The sequence below is a fragment of the Chrysochloris asiatica genome, unplaced genomic scaffold, assembly GCF_000296735.1.
Source record: "Chrysochloris asiatica unplaced genomic scaffold, ChrAsi1.0 scaffold00081, whole genome shotgun sequence".
NCBI classification, from domain to species: domain Eukaryota; kingdom Metazoa; phylum Chordata; class Mammalia; order Afrosoricida; family Chrysochloridae; genus Chrysochloris; species Chrysochloris asiatica.
This window is the reverse complement of record NW_006408599.1, coordinates 3,306,824-3,328,199: the sequence shown is the minus strand read 5'-3', so window position 1 is coordinate 3,328,199 and position 21,376 is coordinate 3,306,824. Positions and strand designations below refer to the sequence as shown.

The 21,376-nt window shown below is 41.1% G+C and overlaps 1 protein-coding gene across 1 annotated transcript in view; it reads right to left on the bottom strand.

Annotated features, from left to right (window-relative positions):
- CDK5RAP2 (CDK5 regulatory subunit associated protein 2) overlaps positions 1 to 21,376 on the bottom strand; it is a 255,327-nt gene that overhangs the window by 39,695 nt on the left and 194,256 nt on the right. Inside the window, exons 26-28 of the mRNA XM_006865676.1 lie at positions 13,408 to 13,456; positions 10,559 to 10,731; positions 2,081 to 2,200 (exon numbers count right to left, since the gene is read on the bottom strand). Coding sequence (XP_006865738.1) covers positions 2,081 to 2,200; positions 10,559 to 10,731; positions 13,408 to 13,456 — 342 coding nt within the window. The remainder of the gene's footprint in view (positions 1 to 2,080; positions 2,201 to 10,558; positions 10,732 to 13,407; positions 13,457 to 21,376) is intronic.

Here is a 21,376-nt window from a genome sequence, read left to right as displayed (position 1 = left end):
GGCTAAGAGGACAGTCTCTGAACTCCCATCATACACGCTCATACAACTGCTGACAAGCTCGAACACATGAGATTACAGTTTTTTAATGATATTCCACCTCAATGTTATAAGGAGTCATGTCGATGTCAAACCCGCTCCCAAGGTGAACGCTTCACAGCAAGGGGGAGGCAGAGCCACTTTTATTTCTTTGTCTTTTCAGAGATTCTGACAACATGGTGAGAACAGTATGTCTTTCTACTAGTGTAAATACTTTATGAATGCCTTTTTGTTAACCTTTCCATCAGAGTGAATTACTCTCCAGAGCAACTGTCTGCTCCACTGTAGCTGGTGGCCATTTGAGCTCCCAAATAATTCTATAATTGGATTTGCCAGAGAAAATGTAAAACAGAATGAATCTAATTCTGGCAATGCCAAGAGTGAATGTGAAGGGCCCAGGCGTGTTATTTCTTTCCTGTGTTGGATACAACTAATAACTCAGATTAATCAATTTCCCTAAGGGTAAGAGTGGGAGAGTGTAGGATGAGGATAGGGTGTGTAAAGAGAGGGAAAAGAAGGAGCTATGGAACCATTCTGTTTGCCTTGTCAATTGCAGCATGCATACTACTCTGGAAAGATGTCCTCCTAAGCTAGAAAGAATAAGATGACGACTAGGGGCCGAAAGACTCCAGTGTTATCCCTTAGGGAAGGAAGTTCTTTCACATTCTGAGAACTCAGTTGTCACAGCTCTAAAAATGGGAACAATATGAGTATTCCTGCCCATGAATGAGTTTATAATGTTAAACATGTGCTCTGGTAGCGTAGTGGTTACGAATCGGGCTGCTAATCGCATGGTCAGCAGTTCGAAACTACCAGCTGTTCCACGGGAGAAACATTAGGCTTTCTGCTCCCGTAAAGATTTACAGCCTTGGAAATCCTGGACACGGCACATAACAACAACAACAACAAATAAAAATATAGACAGTCAAAGAAAACTGGTAACGAAAGTTACTTATTGGGTGAGACATTGAGCTGTGCCCTATGCTTAACACTGCCTCATTTCATCTCACAATAATCCCACTCAGTAGGATAATTAAGACCCAGAAAGGTGGGGTGACTTGCCCAAAGTCACAAAGCTAATAAATGAAACAGCTGGGATCTGCTCTCAAACAAACTCAGGCTTTTCTCAGTGCACCAAGTTGCTCTCAAGTCATTGTGCAGTCAAAAATGGAATGGAATAGCAGATTCAGCATATGCTACCTTTTGGGTAAGGAAGGAGGTGAATAACAATACACATTCATAGCTGCATAAATAACCACTGTAAGGATACACAAGAAAATGAACAAAAGTGAGAGGAGGAAAAGGAGAACAGGGTTACTAGGTATAGGATGGAAGATGACTTCTTAATTGTACTTTTTGAATCATATGAATGTTTTACCTATGGGAGGGGGGAAGTTAGTTCTTTTTTAAACTTCTTCATGGAAAATACCCCATTCAGAGCTAACCATGCTTATAAAGGAAACTCAGTGACTTTAGATTGTAAGGGATGTTAAATGAACCTCTATAACCCATCATTGACAAAAAGGCAAAATACAGCTTTGTTTTATCTTAAAATACCTATTTCTCTGCAACTTCCATAGTCAAATGAGGATTGACAACCAAAATTCAGGATGCCAAAGACTAGCAGACTTCTTCAGTGACTGAGAAATTAACATTTATCAACTACCTTCTTTGTACCAGGAGCCGTGAGGCACGCTACATAAGTTAGTTAACTGAATTCTCAACATGATCTGATGCAATGAGAATTATTAACCCTGTTTTACAGAAACGTTACTATAAGTGATAAATGCATTGTTGTTGTGGTTAAGTGCCATTGAATCAGTTCTGACTCATACTGACCCTGTAGTATGGGGTTTCCAAGGAACGGCTGAGTTTGACAAAGGCATAGAAGATGTCAATGACAAAGCCAGGATTTGAACAGCAGTCTCCCTGGCCACATGTCCCAGGATGTTCTTCCTAATACCCAGACTGTTTTTCCAGGCAAATGTTTCCCAACCAAAGTCCTCTCAAGCTTGCAGCTCCCTGTGGGAAGGGCCTTCCTTACCTTGATCAAATTCAGACCCCTGCCGTTCCAGCTGTTTCCGCAGTTTCTCATTTGTTTTAATAGATTCTTCTAAACGTTTTCTCAAAGTTCGAATTTCTTGTATATGTTCCATTAGTAAGTCTGTAAGAAGGAAGGACATTCGTAATTTAAAGTCTGAAGCCCCCAACAAATTGAATAATTCATAGATTATGCAGTGAGCTTAAAATTCCATTCAGTATTGCCATGTACTAAGAGAGTTAGCAACTGGCAATTCTTTCCTGAGCGTGGGGATGCTGAGCAATTCCCTCAGTCCACAGCCACAGTTTTGTAATGATTCTCTACAGTTCTCCACAAGGAAGATACTTTACATCACATGGAAAAATTATATTCAATGCAATTTTAATGTTAACTATAATGTAGCCTTTTATTCTTCTAAATATCAAATATTCATTCAAAATCTCCCTTATGGTGAAACTAACAGATCACTTTCAAGTCTGCGTGAATTGCCTGAAAGTTGATTAAACCATGCTCATGAAGTCGCATATTTTCAACACTAATTCTCTGAAAAGAATATGGTAGGCATTTATCACTTACTAATCTAAAACTTAAAAACAATAAAACAATAATCCCAATGCTAGTGAGACTGGCAGAAAGAGTACTCTCAAGAGCCCACCCTATTAGTGCGAGTATAAATGGGTGTGACCTTCGGGACTATTTTTATCATGAACTTTCTTTCTTAGTGCCTTTTACCAAATAATTCTACTTCTAAGAATCTATATAAAAAGATCACCAGTCATGCTGACAACCTGAATGCATGAAAATGTTACAGTAGCATTACATATTACAGTAAAAATGGAAACTAACACAAATTGGTAAGTACATTGTATTAACATCCATTATGATGCAGGACTACCCAGCTATTCAAATTGTGGTATGAAGAACATATAATGCTATGAAAACACTTTTATTTTATTATGTTAAACTTTAAAATAGATACAAAACTGGTTATTCAGCATAATCACAACTCTATTTAAAAATTTGCACAGACAAAAGACACACACACACACACACACACACACACACACGAAGGAAACAGACGAAAAGATTAACAACAATTGCCTTTGGATGGAAGAGTTTTAGATTTTGAAAAAAGACTATACTGCATTTTAATTTTTTTAAATGAGCATGTATTCTTTTTCCAGCCCCCACCACATTGCTTTCTAACAATGAAAAAAGGAAGCACATTTCCAATGTAGAGGTAGGTTTCTAGAGTCAATGTTTAAAGCATAATCACATTAAGTATCCAAAGACAAAATTAATGTCCTTAATTCATCAATTAGGGTACACTCAGTATGTCTTAGTAATGTTTGTTTTAAAACATTATACTAATGTTATGACCTAGTTTTAATTCCTCCAAAATGACTTTCATTTAAAAGTAGTACAATGTTACAGATCTTTTCCTAATTAAATAGTAATTTTGCCATGAATTTGAATGTTTATGAGATGACTTAATTTCGAAATCTTCAGTTATCTCCTATTAATGCCAGAAGTGCGGCAAGTCATTTGGTGGGATGTCTGAGGGTCTCATTGCAGCACAGCACTGAAAGGCTCGGTCTGTCTGCAGTAAGCCCACGGTACACCCCCCTCCTCCCCCGGCACTATTCCTCCCTGTTCCTGCCCGCTGCCCTGCCAATCTTCTTCCAGTGAATATTCAAGTCAATATGAGTCAGGAACTTATCTGTTTTCAGTGCAATCTTCCTTGCTGGTCTTTCCAAGACACACACGGCTAGCTTTGGGAGTGATAAATACTCAGTAGCTATTGATACAAATCATCTTCCACTGAATCTCTAGCCAGGAACTGGAATTATCACTTGGGCGTCAGGAAACGATCCCAGTTGAATTGGACACCACTTATTAATTATGCAGCCATAACCAAGAAGAAGGAAATACTAGCCTAGCCTTTACAAAACAGGAGGAAAACGCCTGTCCTTCTTAGAGCAATACCCTTCTGACAAATGCTAACTCTTCCAAACCAGAATCCTGCTGGAAACAACCACCCAAAGAGCTGCCTAGGAGCTCCAATCTATAGAAACTCCCTTCAAATAAGGAGAAAGCTTCATGTTCAAAGATATGTCCTATAGTATTGGTTACAATTGTGAAATTTTGGAAATAAATGTTCAGCAATAGGGGAAAATTACAGTTCAGCCATTCAATGGGCTATTCTAAAGTCATTAAAAATGATGGTACATACCAACATGTCACAAAGCTTATGATACATAATGTTATGTGAAAACAGGAAAAATGCTAATAAATCAAGACTTCTCTCTACTCAGACTATAATTATGATAAAAGTAAAATGCATACACTAAAGGACTAAAGATAAACAAACCAAAAACCTTACACAGGCATATTAGGATGTTTCCAGAATTGTATTTCAGGAGAGCACTGTCCTACTTTAAGAAAGTCCCTTGGTAATTCACTAAAAGGGCATGATGAGTGTGAAGTCCTGGGTCTCCACAGTTGTAAGAAGTAAGAGATAACTGAAAAGTTCTATCACAGAAATAAACATGGGTTACAGTAAAAGAAGGAAGCAGAGCAGAAAGAAGAAGGGCAGAGAAGAGAAAGAAAAGGGAATTGCTCAGTGCCACAGAGGGAGACCTCCACTAGTCTGTCAGTTTGTCATACTGTAGCAGCTCGTGTGTTGCTGTGATGTGGAAACTATGTCAATGTTATTTTAAATATCAGGAGGGTCACTTTTCTGAATTTCTAAGTAGCTAAATGGGGAAGCCCAGACAGTAGCTCTGTAAAGTAAGCATTGGACTGCAAGCCAAAAAGTGTGGTTCAAGCCCACCAACTGCTCTGTGGGAGAAGGGTGAGGTTTTCTGCTCCCATAAAGATCAACAGCCTCAGAAACCCTATACAGGGCTGCTATGAGTCAGAACCGACTTCACAGCACTTACCAACAACAGGGTGACCCATGATGGACAGGTTTCAGTGGTGCTTCCAGACTAACAGCAGGAAGGAGAGGTGGGCCACCTCTGAAAGGTTAGTCACTGAAAACCTTATGAATAGCAAAGGAAGACTGCCCGATACAGTGCTGGAGATGAAACCCTCAGGATGGAAGGTATCTCAAGAGCAGATTTAATGTATTGGACACCAATGACCAAGTCCAGGTGACTTGTGGAATGACCATAAGAATATTATATATGAAGAATGCAAAAGGTCACTACAGACAGAAAAGACCAAAATGGATGCCAGAAGAAACAAACTTGTTCTTAAATGGAGAGAAGCTAAAGCAACAAGAAGAAATGAAATTAAAGGGCTAAATAGAACATTTGAAAAGGCAGCTTAAGAAGACTGAGTAAAGTACTACAGTGAAATGTGCAAAAACCTGGAGTCAGAAAACCAAAACGGAAGAGCATGCTCACTCAGCATTTCTCAAGCTGAAAGAATTAAAGAAATCTTTTAGCCTCCAGCTGCAATACTGAAGAATTCTATGGGGAAAATACTGAATGATGCAAGAAGCATCAAGAGAAGATGGAAGGAATACACAGAGTCACTGTACCAAAAAGAACTGGCCAATGCTCAACCATTTCAAGAGGTAGCATATGATGAAGAACAAATGGTACTTGAGGAAAAAAGTCCAAGCTCCACTGAAGGTATTGGTGTAAAACAGAAAAACCAAAGGCAAGGCTCCAGGAATTACAGAATACAAATGGAAATGTTTCAACAAACTGATGCAGCAACACTGGAGGTGCACACTCATCTATGTCAAGAGATCTGGAAGACAGCTACCCAGCCAATCAACCATCAGAGATCCATATTGGTGCCCATTCCAAAAAAAGGTGACTCATCAGACATCATTAATATCACATGTGAGTAAAATGTTGTCGAAGATAATTCAAAAGTGGTTGCAGCAGCACGTTGACAGGAAGCTGCCAGAAATTTAAGCTGGATTTAAAAGAGGCCAGAACAAGGGACCGCACTGCTGTCAGATGGATCTTGACTGCAAGCAGAGAAAATCAGAAAGATATTTACTTGCACTTTATTGACTATGCAAAGGCATTCAACCGTGTGAATCATAACAAACTATGGAAAATATTGTGCAGAATAGGAATTCAAGAACACTTACTTGTTCATGAGGAACTGATACATAGACCAAGAGGCAGTTGTTAGAACAGAACAACAGAATACTGAATGGTAAAATCAGGAAAGGTGTGCACCAGGGTTGTATCCTTTCACCAAATGTATGTAATCTGTATACTGAGCAAACAATCTGAGAAACTGGATTATACACAGAATGTAGCATCAGGGTTGGAGGAAGATTCAGTAATAACCTGCAATAGGCAGATGACACGACCTTGTGAAGATCAAAGTCCACTGGCCTTCAATATGGGTTGCACCTCAATGTAAATAAAATGAAAATCCTTACAATTGGATCAATAAATAACAACACAATAAATGGAGAAAAGATTGAAACTGTCCAAGAATTCACTGGATCCTCAATCAACACTCATGGAACAGCAGTCAGGCAAGAAATCAAAGGACCTACTACAGTAGACAAATCTGCCGCAAAAGACCTCTTTAAAGAGCTCAGGAGCAAAGGTGGCACTTTGAGGACTAAGGTATGCCTAGCCCAATGATCTCATGTGCATGTGAAAGCTGGACAATGAATAAGGAAGCTCAGAGAATTGTTGTTGTTAAGTACCATGGAGTTGGTTCCGACTCATAATGACCCTGCACGGGGGTTTCCGAGGCTGTAAATCTTTACGAGAGCAGAAAGCCTCATCTTTTTCCCATGGAATGGCAGGTAGTTTCGAACTGCTGACCTTGCGGTTAGCAACCCGATTCACAACCACTACGCTACCAGAAAAGACTAGACGTATTTAAATTATGGTGTGGGTGAAAAACACTGAAACTACCATTGACTGCCAGAAGAACAAATAAATTTGTCTTGGAAAAGAACAGTAAGAATGCTCCTTAGAATCAAGGCTGGCGAGACTTGGTTTCTTGTACTTTGGACATGTTGTCAGGAAGGAACAGTGCTTGGAGAAAGACACCATGCTTGGTAAGATGGAACGTCAACAAGAAGAGGAAGACCGCAGATGAGATGAACTGACACAGTAGTAACAAGAAGGGACTCAAACTCAACAACAGCAAGGATGATGCAGTACCAGGCAATGTTTCACTCTTTGTACATAGTTAACTTTAGTCAGAACCGACTCCTAACAATTGAATGGCACCTAATCAACATCATAGGAGGGTTTGAAACATTCCAACCAAACCAAACCCAGTACCATGACGTTGATCCTGATTCACAGAGGAGAACTGCCCCACAGGGTTTCCAAAGCTTTACCACAGGGGAATGCCACATCTTTCTCCTGCAGAGTGGACGGTGGGTTAAACCTTTTGGTTAGCAGCCGAGTGCTTTAATCACTTCACCACCAGACCTTCTTTTGAAAGACTTGTTGTTAAGTGCTGTTAAGCCGGTTTCAATTAACAGCAATCCTGTGCAGGGTTTCCAAGGAGCAGCTGGTGAGTTTGAACTACTGGCTTTGCAGTTCAAACTGACCAGGTGATCTAGTGCTTACCCTACAGCACCACTCTAAATTATTTGTGTTGCTGCATTGTACCTGTACTTCCAGTTCCCCAAGCCCTTGGTTAAGTCTTTTACGAAGACTTTGTGGAAGTGGTCTATATGGGAATTTTTAGCAACAGGCTAAGTTTCATGTTGGATTTATACAGTAAAGGACAATGATAGCACTAGGGACCGACTGTACAGGAGCCCAGGATATCACAAAGTCAGCAGTTTGAATCCATCAGCTGTTCCATGGGAGAAAGATGAGGCAATTTGCTCCCATAAAGATTTATGACCTTGGAAACGCTAACACAAAGTTGCTATGAGTCAGAACCAAATCAACAGCACACAGCCACCATCACCATCCCCAAGAACAGAGAAATAATTCATGGTATGACCTAAAATAGAGGAAAGTAGACTATAGACCTAGAAGTATTCAAAAACTCACTAAAATTATATAGGGAGGGACACTGCTGGAAACCCTAAGAAATCAGGTCCAGGAGACTGGCTGTTGAAAAGACCTCAGATAATGTCCAAGTTATGGCAAAAATGTGCTCTTCATGCACTAGGCATGTTTTCAAACTGTGAGCCTCTCCTGAAGTGCCCCAGAGGAGCTTCAGAGACCACCACCGGAGACAAACATCCTACTCATAGCTCTTATCCATACTGGAGCCCCATGTAAAATTTCTTCAAAAAAAAAAAAAGGTGTAGGGGGTGCTCTGTTGCTCAAATTTGAAAGCCACCGATTTATCTGATCAGATGACAGCAAAGAGCTTTAAGCAAGAAGGTGCCAGGGTATTGTTTCTTTACAAAAAAATTTACTCTTATTAAAAAAAAAAAAAAACTACTCTTGCAAATAATCCACTGGAAGGAGGGAGACTAAAGACTATCAATTGAGGTCTGACGCGTACAAAGGTTGAAAAACTACAACTGTGGGCCAAATCCAGTCTACTTTTTTTGTAAATAGTTATTAATCAGAACTCAGCAGCATTCATTCATTTTGTGTATGGCTACTTTCAGGCAGAAGAAAGAAACGTTGCATAAGAGTTGTAAAAGAAACCATATAGCCCACAAAGCCTAAAATATTGACTACCTGAGCCTTTATAGGAAAAGCTTGCTGATCCCTGTTCACACAATCTCTTTCACCTGTGGAATATACCGAATTACAAATCAACAACAATTACCCCAAGCCACCATTCATCTGTCCGTTTTTCACACTGGTGACTTGTGTGCTCCTGTGATGCTGGAAGCCACCAGTATTTTAAATGCCACCAGTGTACCCATGGTGGACAGATTTCAGCAGAGCTACCATTCTAAGACAAACTAGGAAAAAGGAGAGGCAGATTATTTCTGAATGGCTACTCTGAATTCAGAGTACGGACTCTAGGGGAAAGCTTTCTTTTTTTTGGATTGGTATTTTCAGTCACCTCAGATGCATGTGAAAGTTGGACAGTGAATATGGAAGACCACAGAAGAACTGAAGCATTTGAGTTATGGTGTTGGAGAAGATGTTGAAACTACCAAGGAAGTGCCAGAAGAACAAGCAAATCTGTCTTGGAAGAAGCACAGCCAGAAGCCAGCATAGCAAGATTCCCATCACTCATACTTCAGACACGTTATCAGGAGGGACCAGTCATTGGAGAAGAACATCTTTGCTTGGTAAAGTCAAGGGTCAGTGAAAAAGAGGAAGAACCCAACAAGATCGACTGGCACAGTGGCAGCAGCAATAGGCTCAAATGTGACAATTGTAAGATGTCACAGGATTGGGCAGTGCTTCGTCCTATTGTGCAAAGGGTTGTAATGAGTAGGAACCAACTCGATGGCACTGAACTACAACATTACTCCAAGAGAAGGTAATCAAGACTATAATACAGAAAAGGTAAACACGGGGCCCAGGGGCAGGAGGAGTCTTGGAAACCTGGTTCTGACAACTGAATCCATTGCCTCTATGGTCAAAGGCAGGACAAAGCGTGGATCCACTGGGCCAAGGGTATGTAAAAAGAAACAGGGCAGATTTACAGAACCACAAAATATCAGAACAGGGTATTAGATACTTGTGTGTGTGTGTGCAAACTTTTGTGGTTTAGGGGAAAGTTTAAGAGTCAATGACTTTTCTGTTCCACAATTTATAGCATTTTGTTTTGTGACGTTGGTTGTAATCCCCAGAACGTAACAGCACTCTCCCCACTTCCACCCTATGATCTCCATTTCCTTCTTTCTTCTTTCGTGCCCATTTTCTGCCTTCTGAGCTTTGTTTTGGTGCAAGTGCTACCCTTTTGGTCTCATGCAGTTGATGGTTCTGAGGAGTACATTCCTCTCTATGTTACGGTTCACTTTACAGGCCTGTCTCTATTGGTTGGCTGAAAGTTGGCAGTTAAATACTCTTACCCATCGATATGGCTTAAAAGCAGCAGAGAAGTCTTCAGAGTGACCCTGCCTTAGGGTGAATTGGGAAAAAAAAACAAGTAGGAAATTAACCAGACTTGGACCTGATATATAACTTAACGTGCTTTGCAGCCTGCCACTGTTAGAAGAGCAAGTAAATGGCAAGTCGTATATTAAGTCGTGATTTAAAATATAAAATTGCTTTTTCTCTAATCACCTACGCTTTCTACAAGCACAGTTTTCTCCATGGATAAATGATATCGTGAATGGCCAGCTGCTACTTTTACCGGCTCTCCTTTCATCAAAGAAACACTCAAATGTCACCACGCTCTGGCTACAAAGGCAAGATAATGAATTTTTAAGAAATATTTGCAAGGGTTAAAACAGCTCTTTTCACATTAGCTTTCAGTGAACTCTATGAGCATTCCAGTCAAAAAAAAAAAAAAAAAAGCTTGTCACTACTGGTTCATTTACATTACTTGAAAGGGGGGGAGGAACTGGAACACATTTTAAATGTTTAGTAAGGCTTAACTTACCTTGAGAAAAATTGTTAGTTATAACCGAACTCTTCTCAATCTCGCTATCTTGTTTCTGGTCTCGTGAGAAGAAGGACTTTTCGGACATTTCACAATCAGACAGTGCATGAGAAGCTGAAGGCTCAGGAGACTCAGGCAGAATATGTTGGTAGGTTATGGTGTCTTCCCCAATCCTTAATTAGAGATTAAAGAGGAATGATTTCCCATGTTCAATCCCAAACCAGGACCATGTTTTAAAATGCACATCACTGCTGTGTCCTTTAGAATTTCTTCGTATTTGTGATGTTTCTCTAGTAGTTAGTAAGGATGTTCTAATAAGGGCCCTGTGGACTTCAGTTAGGAGCCAGTGAAGACGGGGAGTGAGGAGACTGTGTCCATTTCACAGTCTGCTTTTTAGGGGAATGGTCACAAAAGAGGTCATGGGTCAATGACAGCTGTTTGCCCTGTCTGTGCCTGCTTGGTGCCAGGCATTTCAGATGTATTAGCTTGTCTTCGCAGCCAGCCTTCAAGGCAGAGATTTTCAACTTTGTTTAGAGTTGGAAAGACAGAGGCTTATCATAAACTCACCCACTGCTTGTAAGTAGCATAGGAGAGATGTGAACCCCAAGTCTGTCAGGCTCCCCGGCCCCAAAAGAATGTAAAAAGCCCAACCCAAACCCATGAAATGGTCACATGGTCTCCAATTATGTTACAATACCATTATTCTGGCAATTGTCAGGTTCTTAACCTGTAATTTCTCACAGGCCACCTAAGCCATGAAGGAATATAACCTAAATCCTGGGAAAAGCCCACGTAGATCTCCATTATAGATAAGCTTCTTAATTTGAGCTCTTTTTCTCTCCCACGTTTTGCTATTACTTCTTGTCAGTGGCCACAGTCTCATTATTCATGAGCTCAGACAAGAGCAAAGGACTCTGAAACTGCAATGCATTCATTAACAGGTAAACACCAGATGCAACTTCGTCTGGACAGCGTGATGGATGCGCAGGCTTGCTGTTGGCTTACAAAAGTGCAGAATGGGCCAAGGGTACCTATTTAATTAGCTTGGCTATGACCCACGTGAGTGCAAGCCTACAGCTGAAAATGGTAGAACAGAAGGAAAATAAACAAATCTGTCAGAAATGGAAGAGGGAGGCACACAGGTTGAGGAGGGCTAAAAGAGGCTCTGCCTCCTCCAACCCATTCTCCACAGCAACCCAGGTAGTCGATCACAATGGCTAATTGGATCATGTACCACCAGCTTAACCACCTCCAAAGATTCTCCTTTTCCAATAGAATAGAGTTTGAGTTCCTATCTTAATATTTAAGGATCATCCCAATGTTGTCCCACATGTCTCTCTAGCTAAGACCCTCAAATTTTAAACACCAGCCATACTGACAAAGTGTTCTGGCCCCCAAAGGGGCCACGACTCCCTTACCTCAACCATGGGCACTCTCCAACAACCCTTGCCCCTCTGACTCATCCTTTAGATCTCAGCTAAGACTGCTCCTCAACTGGGACGCTTTCCTTGCCTTCTACAGCCTGCCAATAGGATGTGAGCTGTTTCGATGGGGCTGAAAGCAGAGGCCTGAACTGGAAAGGAACTGTACAATCACTGCACTGAGAGAGAGGTACGTCTTCTACACTTAGAGAAGCCCTGATTGAATGGTCCTCCAAGGAGCTCAATTTCTGATACTCCCTTGCCTACTCACTCTAAGAATGTTGGTGGCTTTCATGATATCAATATATTCTAAAATTCATACCCTAGACTGGGTCTACTTCTTCATATTTTCCCTGGGAGCCCAAATGGTACCGCTTCTAAGTGAGAGAAAGCACCCAATAGAACTAATAGCATTCAGAACCCTTGGCAGGAAACAGAAGAGGGCCCGACCTTGACATTTTCAGCTGCACATAGAAGCAACTGAGAACGCATACTATCTGTTTATTCCATGAACGTTTTCTGAACTCCACTACAAACCAGACACTTGGTGGTGGAGTCCGTATGGAGATCTTCAAGACCCGGTCTTTGCACACAAAATGCAATTTGGAATAACGATCAGAGACTACAGTTGTGAAAGGCTGGCAGAATCAAGTACAAAGCCCAGCTCTAGCCCCTTCATAGCAAGTATGCAATTCTCTGACCCACAGGCTCATCTTAAAATGGGAATAGTAATGCTCACCTCGTGGGCTGGAAATAATGTCTTTGACTACCTAGAACAGTGGCTGACACACAGCTGTACTGAGTTCAGGCTAGCTCCTGTTTTCTCCCTTGAAGAATTCTGGGAGTGGAAGACACTGTAATGGTGGTCAGTGCTGCAATGTAACTACTTGCCAAGTGTTACAGCAAGAAAAACTGATCCTTGGTGTGGTGGAGAGAGAGGGGTGTTGGAAAAAGCAAGTTCATTTCCATATAAACTGGTTCTGGAGAAGAATTTTCACATTTCAGAAAGAAAGAAAGCAGAATGCCCAACTCGCACACAGGCACAGTTTGAAAGCGCAGAATGGGTCTGGAGATCAATAAAAAGCCCAATGTGGCTGAGGAATGGCGGGAAAGAAAGGACAACTTGAGGCCCTGAGAAGGTTCTAAAGTGCTGGGCTTAGAAGACTAAAACTTATCCCACAGGTACGCAGAAGACAACAGAAGGAAACTGTTACCTGAATCAAATCACCTGAAACATGAAATGAATAAGGCTGCTGCAGAATGCACAAGCATGAACTCCTGGTTTTGAATGGTCATTATCAGTCCCACAGGTGACCCATGGGAGGCAGGAAACTAACTAATGGGCAGGAATCAGAATACTCAAAAAAGCTGGTAGGCAAACCACCTCTCCCACATCCCAGGAAGTCTGAACAAATGCTATACACTCACCTGTCCATCAGTCCATTCTGGGTGCTTACTTCCACTTCCACTGATTTTCCTGGAAGCAGAAACAACATCGAGAAAGTAGAAAAACATTTTTTAAAAAGTATTGCCTAATAATTTCTTGCTCAGACATTTGCAGAGGTCCTGTTCCATTTGTTTAGACACTGTAGCAATCTCCAATATTTAAAGTACGATTTATTGAGAAGACAGTTCTGACTAGAGACTCCTTTATCATTTCTCTGGCACTAGTTCCAGGAGGGTGGGGTCACCACTGAATCTAGAAAGCAATCACCAAGCCATTGCTGGGAGGGGTTTGTCTGTTTGGTTTTCATTCTCTTAAACTCTGACCCAAAGATTATTGAGAAGAGGAGTACCTCCTCCAGGTCCCCTCTACCCACATTTACCAGCTTCTCTCCCGGTGTTTCCTTTATATTTTGGCATAGTTGATACCGTATTGTGGCTGAAGCATTTCCCTTCCTACATTTGCTGTAGAAACACTTAGATGAGGATTGCGTTCATACTCCATTGCCGACATGTATACAGTATCTACAGTAACTAGCCAGTTCACTGTTAACATTTAGGCCATCTTCAAACGTTCACTTTTATAAAGCCATCAAATAAACATCTTTGTGCATACAGTTTTATCTACATTTGAATGATTTCCTTAGGAAAGACTCTCAGAAGTGGGGTTATTAGGGAAAGGAATATAGATGAAAAAACACTGTCTAGAGCAGGAGGAATGACTAACAGAAATGACAAAAGAAAAGAAAGCTCAAAATGTAAATGGGTAAAAAAAAAATGTTCTGCTCTCTTCCTGCGTGTCATCATTTGCCATTTGAAAGGAAGCACATGAGCCCAGATTTCAAAGAGACTAACAACTTTATTTTAAAAATACTTCAGAACACTGGAAATTGCAGACTGGGATGAGCTCTTTGAAGACGCTAACGCATGGCTAAAGAAAAAAACAAACCCTTCTTATAGCTACACTTGAAAATGAGACTATAATTAAACTGCACCTACACATACCATTTTCAAAACTACTCCTAAAAGGAAAAGTTCTCAAACCCCGCTGTGAGGAGGGAGAGATCACTGGAGATTTGCTTTATGTCTTGTGGTTTCCTTCTACAAACTCACAGGCTACAGGGACTGCTGTCTGAAATCCTCCTCTACCCCACCAGGTGGGCAACCTGGGTTCCAAGAGTCAGTGCATCTAACAAGTGGTAGAAAGTCACCCACCTCTACAGGGATCGGGAATGAGTCAGACAGGCCTGACCAACCACGTGCCAGACCCTGAGTGCAGTTCTTTCATTTTCACAGCTCCTGAGGCCTCACCACAATCTCACAAGTACAGTGTTATTTCATTTTACAGTACAAACTCAGGAGGTTTAATGTTTCAACTGTCTTTCGTTTAGCCCGATTCATACTCTCATTACTTTACTGCATGCCCTAGTCTAACAAGGGAATGGGTACTCTCTCTAGCTCAGTGGCAAATCTAAGCGTTGCTTCTTTGGGTTCTATCTTGGCTACAAATGGTATATTTTGGGTCCTCAAAGATAATACAGGTTGATCAGCCTCTCTAGCACAGTGGATGCTCTCTATATTCCTCTTCAAGTGGGAGAAATATTCAACCAGTTGGCTCAGATTCCAAGACCCTCAGGAATGGGTAGAGATATCAGCATATTAAAAGAACAGCTACATTGGAATTTTTTCTCACAGATCCTGCACTAGGGGTAATGGTTAAGACTTTGGTCCTAGAGACTCCAAGAATGGGCCATCTGTTTTAGCCCACCCTTCCAAAGATCTTTAGGAGTTACACATGTATTAGGCAAGCAACCAGTAACATAGCATCCCCTTCACACTTGCCATTGTTTTCTAGGGGTATATTAGGAACGCCACTGGATAGGAAACCCTTCTTGGTTTGCGGAGTAAGCACTAAGTAGCCTGGGTCTCCTGACCTTATAACCACAAAAACCTCTCCTTGATTCATAATAAAATCCATGACCAAACAAGGAAGTGCTGTTATACCACCAGTTGTCTGGGTTTCCCCTTCTTCAAATAAGAGACCCTTTAGGGAACTTATAATAACTCAGCAACTGTATTCTACTCATTCCCTTATCACAGAAGAGTTCTTTAAACTCAAATGACAAATTGTTACTGTGGGACTCACAGGGAGATCATTACAACTGATGCATTTGAATTTCTTGGTGGAAACTGCCTTCACACAGGTGACAGTATACCATCTGTCGGGCTATTCCAAAGCTTAAGATGCATGTCATGAAAACACTGCTGCCATTTCTCAGACGAGGCTTGTTGCCATCCCTAAAAGTTGTGTAATGTATGTTGGGGAAGAGGGGAGCTTCACCATTTCATAACATCCAGTTCTCCCATCAATATTTGGAACAAGCAAGAGGACTATTATGCAAGACAGACTTGTAAAGGCCGAAACACCTTGAGTTTCCTCTCCACAATGATCTACCCTGAACAGAGCTATCCTTTAATAAGCCTCTTTCAAGGAGTTCTCCCTAACTCAAAATCTATCAATCGAATAGAATTAGATTCAGATGTCATAGCCTGGCATCTCCTGCCTGATCCTAATGCTTCTTGCCTTCCTTCTCACTAGTAGTTCCTAGTGAATACTTACAGTGTTCCTTCCAGGCACTGAGGACCCAGAGCGGAATGAGTAGCCATCCTATTCTCAATGAGTTCACATCTGACGGGGAAGATGGACTCAAAAGACATTTACACTATATACTATCAAGCTGCAACAATACACATAGAAGACAAACATAATCTACTCTGACCACCAGAGAAAATTTGGAGGAGGTGGCAACTGAGTTATATCTTTAAAACAGGAAAGAACTGCTTTATTAATATAAAAAGCTGAGAGGCTGTAGAGAGAGATTCCACTGTGCGAACCATAACTTGAAACTTGACTTCCTGAAATATTCTTTCCCCAAAACTATTAATCTTCCAGTATTAAAGGTTGAGCTCCACTATCCCTTCTTCCTGAAAGCTTTCCTTTAGAGTTCAGAGGTCCCTCCTCCCTCTTCATCCAAACTCACATGGTATGAGCCAGACACAATCAAAAGACATTTCAGCAAAAGAGGGCCCGAGATCCTGCCTAAGGTCCATATCACATACAACTATCATTACTGTCATCAAATCCTGACTGGCAATGGGATGCAGGAAAAGACAAGGCTCCCATCTTCGAGGATCTAATGCTCTGAAGAATAAAATGTTCCCATAATGATTATCATGCTCTGTCGTTGTTGTCGTTAAGAGCCATCAAGTCCATTCCAACTCAAAGGATTTTCAAGGCTTTAAATCTTCTTGTGAGCAGAAAACCTCATCTTTCTCCTGCAGAGCAGCTGGCAGGCTCAAACCATGGACCCTGCAGTTCACAGTCCAGTGATTATCATATGGAACCACAACCACTGAGCTCTTACAATTTCCTAGCAGGCCACGACATGCTTTAAATAACCTCATTTCATCCTCACAAACAACTCCAACAAGGAATCAGAGCCTGGAAGGGATGAGTGAGCTATAACGCCACTAGGATCTGAACTCCAGTCGGCCCGACTCCAAAGTTTCTTTCCACTCCTGAGCCTGGCCTCCTACTCCAAGCCAGACATAAGTGTCACCAGCAAGAGAAAAGTAGAGACGAGGAATAAATGTGCTTCTAGTTGGGGTGAACAAAGAGGGTTTCCCAGTGGATGAGTTAAAGTTCTGTAAGGGGGGAGAAGGTGAAAGTCTTCCAAAAGGGGGCTAGTATGAACAGTTATCAAAGTGGAAAAACCCAAGGCCTGGCTCACAAAATGAGTATGCCTGGAGCACAGAACATGCCAGGCATGGGAGACCTAAGGTATCATGGTGGTTAAGCACACTGGCTTTGCATGCACACTGTCCAGGCTTGAATCCAGATTCTGCTTCTTTCTGTGTGGCCTTGAGAAAGTGACTTGACCTCTCTGTTCCTCATCTATTATATGGGAATAATAAATAGTACCTCTTCATAGGTTGACAGAAATGTCTGGCAAATACTAAACACTTGAGAGAGATGAAATTTTTTCTCATTATTTTTAATTCACTTATTATGATTATTATTTAGAAGGTGAAAGTACAGAAAAGGTAGGCTATGGAAGGCCTTGTAAAGAAATGAATCATTTTAAGTTTCTCCCTATAGGCAAAGGAGAACCAAGGGAAGGGACTCTGTGACTGTCCTCTAAAGGGTCTAAACCCTGAAAGCTCACAGAGGACGAGAGTATCTCAGAGTCATCTTTGAACCTTCTCCATTCCCTAACACTGTTACTGTTGTTAAGTGCCATTGAGTCAGTTCTGACTCATAGCAACCCTGTAAGGGTTCCTGAGGAGCAGCTGATGGATTTGAACCTCTGGCCTTTTGGTTAGTAGTCCACTGCTTCTCGCACATTTCCACACCAGGGCTCCATGCTGAACAGAACTTATTTAAAATACCTGAAGATAAAACATCGCCCTCTTAATTCATGTTACTGGTCTTGAGAGGCACCATGAGCAGAGATGGTAGAAAAACGGACTGTAACACCAATTCTTGATGTACTGTGGCTGCTAGCTCTCTTTGGGAATATAAAAGCCATAGGGTTTTATCCTATAAAATATAAACAGCTACAAAATCTTGCAGACCCACAGCAGAACTCCTAGCCTATGAAGCTAAGACAGACCCCCAGCTGTGTCCCTTACGAGTGCTAAGAAACCACACTATTATCTACTTCTTGGATTCTACTAATTATATATTATTAAAGAAAAAGAAAAGACATGCATAAAGATTCCAATACAGTGAACTTTGTAACAGTGGCAAACTGGGAACCACTTAAATATCCATCTACTGAAGAATGATTAAATTACAGTATATCTACACACAAAAATGCTCTGGAGTCACTAAGACTTATGACATAGAACTGAACAAAAGGAGAGTTTGTGAACAGTCCATTCCCCCACCACAAACACACACTAATACACACAAAAACTATGAACATATAAAAAAAGGTCTGGAAGGATCAACTCCAGGATTTTTGACTGTGATTGATGCAATTAAAAGAGTATCTGTCAGAAAACTACAAAACATTACTACAAGAAGCGAAAAGAGACTTACACAAATGGAAGAATGTACCATGCTTCTGGATAGGAAGACTTAACACTGTGAAAATGTCAAAACTGCCCAAAGCAATCTACACAAATAATGCAATCCCAATCCAGATTCCAATGACATTCTTCAAAGAGATGGAAAAATCAATTACAAACTTTACATGGAAAGGAAAGAGATCCAGGATAAGCAAAGCACTGCTTAAAAAGAAGAATAAAGTTGGAAGCTTATCACTCCCTGATTTCAAGATTTACTACACGGACCCGACTCGATGGCACTTAACAACAACAACAACAACACGGCTACAGTGGTCAAAACAGCCTGGTACTAGTATAATGAAAGATACATTAATCAATGGAACAGAATCAAGAATCCAGAAATTAACTCATCCACATATAGCCAACTGATTTTTGACAAAGTGCCTAAGTATATGCATGGGGAAGAAGATAATCTCTTTAATAGATGGTGCTGGCAGAACTGGAAATCGATATGCAAAAGATTGAAACAAGACCTTTATTTCACACCATATACAAAAACCAACTCAGCATGGATCAAACACCTAAATGTGAATCCCAGAATTATAAAGTTCATCAATGAAAAAATAAGGACAAATGTGAGGGCTCTAATACAGGGCATACACAGACTGCCAAACATTGTGAAAATTACACAAACAAAAGTAGACAAAATAGAGGATTGGGACATACTAAAATGAAAAACTTATGTGTATCAAAAGACTTCACCAAAAGAGTAAAAGGGGAGGTCACAGAATGGGAAAAAATCTTTTGCAATAATGCAGCAGACAAGGGAGTCGTTTCTAAAATATATAGGAAACTACAACACCTCTACAAGAAAAAGGCAAACAACCTAATTTAAAAATAGACACAGGACATAAACAGGCACTTCACTAAGGAGGAGATTTGGGCAGCCAACAAACATAAGAAGAAATGTTAATGATCACTAGCCATTAGAGAGATGCAAATCAAAACAACAATGAGGTATCATCTCACACCAGCAATAACAGTGAAGTTCAAAAAAGAAGAGAGCAGTAAATGCTGGCAAGGATGTGGAGAGACTGAGACCTTCCTACATTGCTGGTGGGATTGCAAAATGGTCCAACCACTCTGGAAAACAGTATGGCAGTGCCTCAGGAAGTTGGAAATAGAAATACCTTATGATCCAGAAATTCCTCTACATGATATGTATCCACAAGAAATAAGAACCATAACACGAGTAGATATATGCACACCAGTGTTCACAGTACTATTTACAATAGCAAAAAGATGGAGACAGCCAAAGTGCCCAACAATGGAAGAATGGATAAACAAACTTTGGTACATAAACACAATGGAATGTTATGCTACCTTGAAGAATAACAAGGAAGCTGCAACCCACCACATAACATGGATGAGCCTTGAGGACATTATGCTGAGTGAAATTAGTCAGTCACAAAAGAAGAAATACTGCATAGGACCATTATTGTAAAAGATTAAGAAAAAGTACCCACATTAAAAGGGGGGAAAAAAACTCTTTGCTGGTTACCAGAGTGTATAAGGTGGGTTGAGGGTAGGGAGGGGAAGGTGTAGCACAGGGTAGAGAATAGACACAGGACAGTTTGAATGCTGGGGGGGAGGGGCAGGCAATACACAAGAAGTGGGAGGGAAATGGAAGAACCAGGCTGATGGGAGAACAGTTAGGCAGGTTTGTATGGGCTAAGTGGGACAGAGGTAAATAGTGATTTATGCTCAACCTTGGAACAACAGGACTCTGGGATGCAGTAACTGAGGCATGGTTTGAATGGGTAAAAGAGGGGAAATAATGTTAAGATGCTTGGCTGTCTTCTGAATCTTGGTTTTCCTTGCCTACTATTGTAAAATTGACATTTGAGGGGGAGAGAAAGGAATAGCCAGAAACATCAACATAGAAAGCTTGTAAGTCCATCTTCAGCCTATAATTGATTGGAATACCTAAAATGGGGCTAGAACTTGCCCAGTGAAGGAGGCTTCCTGTGGAGCCTTTGCATTGCGTAAGACCATAAATGGAATTCTGATCCCCATTCATAATCTTCTGAGGTGGGAAATTTCCACTTGAAAGGACAAGCACACCAACCTGGAGCAGCTATAAGAACAAAAAATACTTCTTAAAAGAAAGATCAGTAGGAAAAATCAAAAACAAATATGGCAGTCTGATGGACTACTACAAGAACAAGCAAGGAATTCTCAGGGGAGCCCTCAAGGCAAGCAGTCGGGTCCCCTCAGAGCAAACCCCCTTCCAGACTGAGACTCAAGGGGAATACAGGAGTAGACACGTGGTCTTGCTGGTGACCATGCTGGTCTACCAATAAGTAGACATGGGGGAAAAACAGCAATGAAGTTGTAAGCTAAGTCTGACCACGTTCAATAGACCCCTGTCAACCTGGGTTGAGACATAGTTGGCCAGCAGTGTGGCAAGACCTGGGGACTCCTGGGCTCATGGACAGGGACATAGCCACAGAGGACTAGAGCAGAGAGTGAAGCAGCCAGCTAATATGTAGTGAGGGGAGATGCACAAGAACACCCTTACTTGCAGATAGTACCCATTTGACCTGGCTTCAAAGGCTGGATGATCAGAACTGAACTAGAGGAAGAAAGAAGAGGAAAAAAAGAGTAATTCACTACAATTTGATGAACTTCACTTACACTTTTGGATGTAGTAGCTCAAAAGAGGGAACAAATCTTTACAGTGAAGATTATTCCCACCTCCTTGGTACACAGAGTTGACAGGGATGGGCAATTTAGACATTGGCTACCCAAAATGGGGGGGCTACAGAGGCACAAAGTGGCTGGCTTACAAGTTTTCAAGAAGAAGCCTAGTTTCAGAAGG